The sequence below is a fragment of the Nanorana parkeri genome, unplaced genomic scaffold (assembly GCF_000935625.1).
Source record: "Nanorana parkeri isolate BGI_ZX_2015 unplaced genomic scaffold, ASM93562v1 scaffold54, whole genome shotgun sequence".
In the NCBI taxonomy this organism is placed as follows: Eukaryota; Metazoa; Chordata; class Amphibia; order Anura; family Dicroglossidae; genus Nanorana; species Nanorana parkeri.
Genome location: NW_017306322.1, coordinates 1,619,789 through 1,627,930, shown reverse-complemented (window position 1 = coordinate 1,627,930; position 8,142 = coordinate 1,619,789). Strand labels below are relative to the sequence as shown.

Below are 8,142 nucleotides of genomic sequence, written 5' to 3'. Positions count from 1 at the left end.
TTCCCAAAAAAAAAGAGTGTTTGGCTCTTTGGAGGTCTCACTAGTCCAATAATGCACAAATGACGGCAATTTCAAGAGAATCTAATAGAGATTTAAAGCCATTTATTAGATTGAACCGCTTTTAATTCATATGGATTTATTCTGCTTTTAACAACTGGGATTTAGACTTAAGTGGAGGGGAGAGAGAAGAGAGGTTTTCATTTGAATTAAGCCATTCATCTACTTTAAATCTAAATCAAGTCTCCTAGCTGGGCTTTAAAATTGGACTTTAATCATGCCGGTAATCAGAGGAAAGCGCTGCTAATTATTATTTGGATGAGACAGTAATATCTTCATGGGACTGGTGGCTCTGGAGATACAAATATCTTTTCATGTTTTGACAGTTTAAATCTAGGATCCAGCTCATAAAATTCTCATTGCATTGTTAATTGTGTTTCAATGCAGATCACCCTTCTCTTTTTTTCTTTCCCTGTGCCTTACACCTGCAAAGCAGGGAGTAATTCCGCTAATAAAAAAAAATCAACATATTCATTGCATGTCTTTTCCATGATGATATATTGTGAGCAGTGTGAGATGAAAAAGAGCTATTTATTCCCACCGTGAATGAGCCTGCATGGGACTGAAACTTCACCTGCCTCCTCAGTCAATTAGGAATGTATCGAAAATTCTAGCAGAAAACGAGTTAAATTAAGCGTTAGCTAATTTCCTTGTGTCCCTCCTACATAATCCCCCCTTTTGAGGCTGGCCCAGAAATTACCACATGTTGCATGGTTCAAATAGAGCCTAATGAAACAGTGACTAAATGCTTCTCTGCAAGCCACAGAACGCTCCGGCTCAGCCTTCAAAGCCTCGAGCTGCAGCAGTTGGGGGTCTGGGCTTCAGAAATGCTAGCCTTTGGCAGGGAACTCACTTCCCCAACTTATCAATGTCTTCTGCTCTCTACCTCACCACCATAACATTGTTATTGCAGGGTTAGTAAATATCAAGAAGCATGAGAATACAATAAACGATCCGTATTTTAAAAATAATGTGTTATTCATGTTTTATTCACTCAGGCTGGCAAGGCATACATGACAAGATATGGAGGGATAGCCTGTGTAACTGCACGAATGGGGTTTATTTACCAAAAGCAGTAGAGGCTATTCACAATAGTAATGATAGTAAATAGGGTGAACCTGTGTTTATGTTAAAGTAGTATTAAACGCTCAAACAGTTTTTTAATAATCAATCCACGTGAAACAAACATGCATTGACCAGCAGATTATTTCTTAAAATGTTTTCCTAAGTGCTTACAGTCATTGTGTTTTTGAACAGCTGACTCAAACCCTCTCAGCTTGGCTTCTCTAAACTTCCTGCCCAGTTCATGATCACAGGGGACAGCACAGTCCCCAGCAGATGTCCATCTAGCTTGGAGAAGGGTGGAGGGAGAAAGGAGGAGTGAGAAGCAAGGAAAAGGTGGGTGACTTACCTTGCTTTGCCTGTGTGTTTGTGGAGACATGCACAGTTCACTAGCGCACACAAGGGTGGCTCCATAAGACCCTGTGGGCTAGTTCACACCAGCCCCAGTGCGTTCCAGACCAATTTGTGCCGGAACGCACTGGATCGCATTCTGGCCGGCTCCCTTTGTTTTGGGGCGGGAGGGGGCGTGGCAGTGCATTGAAGTCAATGGCAACGCAGCCACGCCCTCTGGCCGCAGTGCAATCGTCCACACCAGAACGTGTGGCACACCACTGCCTGCATTCCGGTGGGGTGCGGTCAGAAAAAATAGCGCGTGCAGCATTTTTTCGGACCAGACCGAAACGCAGGTGCTGATGTGTCACGCGTTCCATTGCGGGCGATCGCACTGCAGCCATAGGGTGATAAAATGTGATTTTAAATGCAAATACATTTTTACTACTATAGGGAAATCTCTGAATTGAAGATGAATATTCCAGCAAAAGCTGTTTCATTATTTTTAATTTTAATGAGTTTTTCTTATTTATATTGTTATTTTTCTCCAAACTTTTGCTTTAATTTTGCTCTAATGGTCTGGTCAATATGTACATTTTGGGCATGAACCAGCTTTAGGACAGTATAAGATTTGTGAAGTGATGAAAAATGATGAAAAAAGATGAATATGCACTTTGTGCTTATGCTTAAAGCTTCATGGCCAGTCGCAAGAGGTGTCTGTTCCCTTTCTACTACCCAACATGCAGGCAAACATGAGTCCTATTAATGTAAGAGTTATATTTTACTAATCATGCAAGTAGAGTGCCAGGCAAAACGCTAAGTACACTACTAAAATAAATTCTTGTGAGCTGTTTTAGTTTGCAAAAGATTATAATTAATTATCATTGTTTATCTGGTCTTGTGATTCACACACTTTAGTCACACTGTTGAAGCTGATAGGTGATAACCCAAGCTCATGGTTCAGCTCTATGATACCCCAAGCTCATGGTTCAGCTTTTTGATACCCCAAGCTCATGGTTCAGCTCTATGATACCCCAAGCTCATGGTTCAACTCTGCAGCTTCCATTGGCACCTTTTAACCTAGATTCTGCTAAATGGACAATTCATTTAAATAATCTCTTATTCTATGAGCAGGGAGCTGACCAAGAAAGAGAAAAGTCAGACTGACTTCTGATGAGGAGCACCACCAGTGAAAAGTCCTACACCTAAATTGTTCAGTTGCAAAGTTTATTTGCATTTTGTAAAATGATACAGGCTAGAGCCAATGCATTTCAGGGCATTAGACTCCCCCTTCTTCAAAGGCTCCAATTAAAAAAAGGCATGTGCCCCATGGAACCACTGGGAAGCCTTGTCCAGCTTTGTCTGGAGTGCCAATATTCCTCCAAGTAGCAAGAGAAAATGAGTCTTTATCTGAATCCTAGTTCCAGTCAATGACATAAGATATTGAAAGAAGATGGTCAGCATGGCAGGCAAGCAGCTGACATGTTTAGGAGAGGAGGTCAGCAGTTTCAGTCTCCATGGTTTTTTTCGAGACAGATTTCCTTTAACTTAAAGCCTTTAACAGACTGATATTGTCATTGCTTCATTAATTTGCAAGAAATTAGTTAGCAAGACAGCCAGCAGACTTCCCAGCATTCTGATACAGTTATAGAGCTATTAAAGCCAGGTTGTCATAGCATTGAAGGGATTAGAGGGGTGGATACTTGTTATCCACTGTGAACAGCCTATTGACAGCCTGGAATCTTATGGAACTTCTAAGAAAGTTGTTGCAGGATTGTACACTGTGCTGTGGTTCACACTTACATCGAAAAGAGAGTTCAACTGGAGCATGTCAAGCATATGCTATGTAAAAGGTATACATCTGGGAAAAAACGGCGACTGTACAGACTTTTACAAAGGGAACCAGTCATTTAAATATTCCCAGAGCATACGTACAATGCAGCAAAGAAACAACAGAGCAAGTATTCATGTAATGAAGAGATTTACCCTGCATCCATTGTAGGCTGTCCTCTATAGCAAGCTGTTCTTTTCACATGACCATTGACTACACAGGTAGAGCCAGAAGAGGGATTAATATCATTAATACTATTCTGAGGAGTGCTGTGGAATGCCCACCAACACTCTGTTCAGTTGACATTACTGAGAAAATATAGAAGTTGCCTTACATTTGTGCCAGGCTAATTAGTAATAGTGGTGCTCTAGAAACCTATGCCAGTAATCAATGAGACAAAGACATACCAAACACATGGTGAAGGTTTCTATTGCTCGGCAGTCGCACAATTCATTGGGCACTGCACTGTTCCCAAGAACTCACACTCCAATACAGCCATGCTGTAGTCCTGGAAGAAGAATGAAAGTAAGACCAACAGCACTGAGACTTTTATGTTCAAATTTACAGTACAATAAAAGAAGGTTGGCACCTGATTGGTGTTGCCATGGATCATGCCCCATACATACGTTTTTAAAAGGACCAAGTACTGATTTTATACATGTGAAGGCAAAAAAATGGCAAGACTATTGGTGAAAACTGTACCATTAACAATGTAATTTATTCTTCACAATGAGTTTCTTTAATTATTATTATTATTATTATTAATAATAATAATAATAATAACATTTGCCATATTCATATAGTGCCACATAAAAGAGTAAACACACCATAGCAGTCCTTGCCCACAAACACATGCCAATGTAAGAAACCTTTTCGTGTGTTGGGAGCATGGCATCTGTACTTCTTCCGCAAAAGGGAAAAATTAGCTTACATAATAATGTTTGCATAAAAAACTAAACAACTTCAACTAATGAAGCTGTCAATACATTTCAGATCAATTATATGTTTGTTATTGTATCTATAGTTTTGAGGTCACCCATCGCCTTCTCACAGGGGTCTAAGGCCGCAAAGATCACTCAGGGAGCAGCAATTGTAATGTATTCAAGATTCGTGAATTAGTGAGCATTGAGATACTACAGTGAGTGATAGCATGAAAACTTGTATCCTGCAGAAGGAGGACCTTTATCTCAAAATGGTCAACAGGTTTGTATGGAAATTGTATAAATCAATATAAAAACCATTTAATGGCAATACAGACAGATTATCATCTTTGCCCATGATTTTATATGTAATTTCGACACCGGTTTAAAATGATTTATGATCATTTCTGAGGCAAGTGCAATCTCCTCATATTTGTCATCAGGAAAACCTACAGAAAATAATGTCAGAAAATCTAATTTTGCAAAATTAAGTCGATTTAATAAAGGAGTATAGGCTGTTAATTAAGCAAAGTGAATGTTAGTGAACAAGGTGAAGTTATGTTCCCATTAAATACCAAATCATGTGCAAGGATATAAAAAAACACGATTTATGTCTAGCACATGATATTAAAAGTGAACAGAGCTTTACCATGTGTACTAACATTTACCTTGCTTAGTGAACAGACTTTACTACTTTAGGAAATCAACCCAAATGTGCTAATCGATTCCCTGTTATCTAGTGCAATACACAATGTGTAATATTTAATAAAGCAGTAAAATATATTTATTTAGCTTAGTTACCAGATTATGTGAAGGATTTTAAAAAACATGATTTTTTTTCTTGCATATTATTGAATAACTAAAGTGAACACAGCTTCATTGTATTGATTAACATAAGTGGATATCCGTTATTCCTTTAGTAAATCAAAGGTAAGAAGTCTCTATGGTCAAATCAGTAGATGTTTCTGTCCAGGTTGTATGTTTGTCAAGTGAAATCGACTTTTAAGAAAACAATCTGTGAAGCAAGGTGCATTCAATTGAGGATATGATTTTGTTTTCTACCTATCCTATACCACACTGTATCATTGTACCCAACAAGTGCTGCACAATAACCTGATACTTTTACATGTATGGCATTATTTTCTGCCTTAGAGGCAATGGGAAAATAAGTTTGGTGTTTGATGTAGAGGTTGTGCAATTAGGAAAGTGACCCTAATTGTTCCCTTATAATAACGATGATTTTATGTGATTATTATAACCCTTGTTTGTAAAACCTTTAGAAGGGACCCCTCCAAATACAAGCCATAATTGGGATGTGCTGCCAGCAAGATCATTTCCTGTCCTGTCTGGAACTGTCTTTGTGGCACTGTCCTGAACCTTGCCCTCTGCTAGAAAAGGGCTATTGCTAGCAGTGCTCAGACCTATTCATATCAATGACTGTCCTAAACAGGCGGCATAGCCGGAGTGCCATAGAGATAGTGAGAGCCACTTCTGCCTTCCCTATACATGTCTCTTCAGGCTGCTCTGCCTGGCCATGGCTGCATCTCTCCACATATCACATTCATCCTGTACTATGCTGGGCAAGAGTCACCTTCATCAGAATGGCCTTTATTCACTCACCAACAATAGTGTGAATGTTATATCTATGACATTGTACAGCGACACGGAAGGTGATAGCGATATATATAATTTATATAATTTATATTGATACAACCTTAACGTAAAAATCAAATGGCCTTGCAACAATTTTCTCTTCTTCAATACATGAAACAGAACTGTACAAAGTGCAGTAACTCAATCAGAATTCACCTTTCACTCATGTAATTTAATAGGAGATCTGATTCGATGTCATGGGATACACATTTGGCCTAATTTACTAAAAGAATTGCGAATCTTCACACACTAAATTATGCGACTAGTCAGGTCAATTAGCATGTGTATTGAAGATCCCCAGTCCTTTAGTAAATCAGTGTCCCTATCATTGCTGGCAACTTTCTGGTATAGTTTATTAGTTACCATGTGATCATCATTTACTAGCAGGTAGTTGTAAGGCAATAGTTAAATATTGCTCCCTTTGATCACAGGGACTAACTGAAATCAGAGTGAAAATTGGCCTGATGCATGCAAAATGTAGGTATACTATCACCTATGAAAGTAAAATCGTTTGCTACTGCAAACAATACACAACAAAATAAATAGCAATCCGATTCCAGTGTACTGTGGTCAAATGAGGAAAAAGATGAGAGTAGTTGCTATAGGTTACCAGATGAGAGTGGTTGCAATAGGTTACCAGATCATAGTTTCTGTAGATTACCAGATGAGAGTGGTTACTATAGGTTACCAGATGAGAGTAGTTGCTATAGGTTACCAGATGAGAGTTGTTGCTTTAGGTTACCAGATGAGAGTGGTTGCTATAGGTTACCAGACTTTGCACATCATCATAACACTTTACACATGAATGATGTTTCATTGGATTCTCACACTCTAGTCTTTAACTGAGAACCCACTTGATATGATTTGTGTTATTGAACCAAAGTCAGGCTACGTTTTATTTGCCAGATTTACCTCTTAGCATAATTATACAAATTGTTTCAATTAACCTAACAATTAAAAATATTTCTGATTAGTCCCAATTTTAATTGTCAGTGTTGAACCTCTCGGTAGGAATGAGATCTGTTTATTATTTTCCCAGTAAAAAGGGTCAAATCAAACACAACTGGCTGCCATTTTTTTTATTTAAATAAATATAAATATACTGCCATTTTGTATAAAACTACTCACATGCAGGTGAGTTTTGAACACAGTTATAGAGATTAAACTATTTACAAGCTTTTACACAGTATCTACAGATCGAGCTAGCCACCTGCTTGGAGCAGAGCACACATGGATCGATCAGATCTGATTCCGACTATACTATGATCCACAGTGCTGTGATCGTCCATCAACCTGTGCTTCTCCAGCTGTTTTGGAACTGCAAGTCGTCTAGATCAGCGACAGATATTTGTAGCTCCGATGGAGTCCAGTCTCTTGTCTATGGAGGGAGGTGCAGATCACTGCACGACAGTTTATAGAGATCAATGAAGGTGTTCTATAAAGGTGAGATGTCCTTGTCCTCGGTGGTAGATGCCGGGGATAGGGAAGTCTCATCTTCTGAGCCAGGGTAATGTGTTTGGCCGCTGGCACACTTACAGCCCCCATGGGTGCTCCTCTGAGCTCCCTTGTTCTCTTTCTTGTGCTTCACCCTTCTGTTCTGGAACCAGATCTTCACCTGCTTCTCGGACAGGTTCAGGTAAGTGGCGATCTCAATCCTTCGGAGTCTGGACAGGTACATGTTGGAGGAGAATTCCCTCTCTAGCTCCAGGAGTTGGGTGCTGGTAAATGCTGTCCTCATCCTCTTCCCATTCTGGATCTGGCCCGTCTCTGAACCTCCTAAACAGGAGCAGTCAAAAGTTAGTACATCAATGACAATGACAACAAGGTGAAGTCAATCACACAGATATGCAACCTATATGCAGCAGTATTCTTATACTTGACAGCATATAGGCTAATCCTGGTGCAATGTGTGACCTTTTTCAGGGCAAACTGAATTCCTTTGGGTATTCCATATTCTGCAGGCCTGACATGTTGAGGAAGTTAAGAAGACTTGTAGCGTTCAGGTAGCGTTCAGGCATGATTCATATGAAATAACCACAGGCTCATAATATATTTTCACTCTCAAGGATAAAGTAGATAAGTAGGGGTTAATTTACTGTAATGTTCACTTAGCTCAGTGAGGTTTCACTTCAATAATTCAAGGGCAAGGGAAACCCCAGACTTATTATATTCCCCTTTCAAATGACTGAGTATTAAGTAAATGGCAAATCGAGTATATATCACGGGAAACATGGATACATCCTCCAAGATGTTGGGTATGTCAAAGGTATTAGAGGTTCATTATATATA

At 39.3% G+C, this 8,142-nt stretch overlaps 1 protein-coding gene across 2 annotated transcripts in view; it reads right to left on the bottom strand.

The window, feature by feature from the left end:
* Positions 1 to 7,286: 7,286 nt before the first annotated feature.
* GSX2 (GS homeobox 2) overlaps positions 7,287 to 8,142 on the bottom strand; it is a 1,955-nt gene continuing 1,099 nt past the window's right edge. The window contains exon 2 of one of the 2 annotated variants that reach the window (XM_018575837.1): positions 7,287 to 7,623. In XM_018575837.1, the coding sequence (XP_018431339.1) occupies positions 7,289 to 7,623 (335 nt within the window). In that variant the 3' untranslated portion in view covers positions 7,287 to 7,288. Of the gene's footprint in view, positions 7,630 to 8,142 lie in introns of both variants that reach the window. The other variant, XM_018575843.1, reaches the window with a different exon arrangement.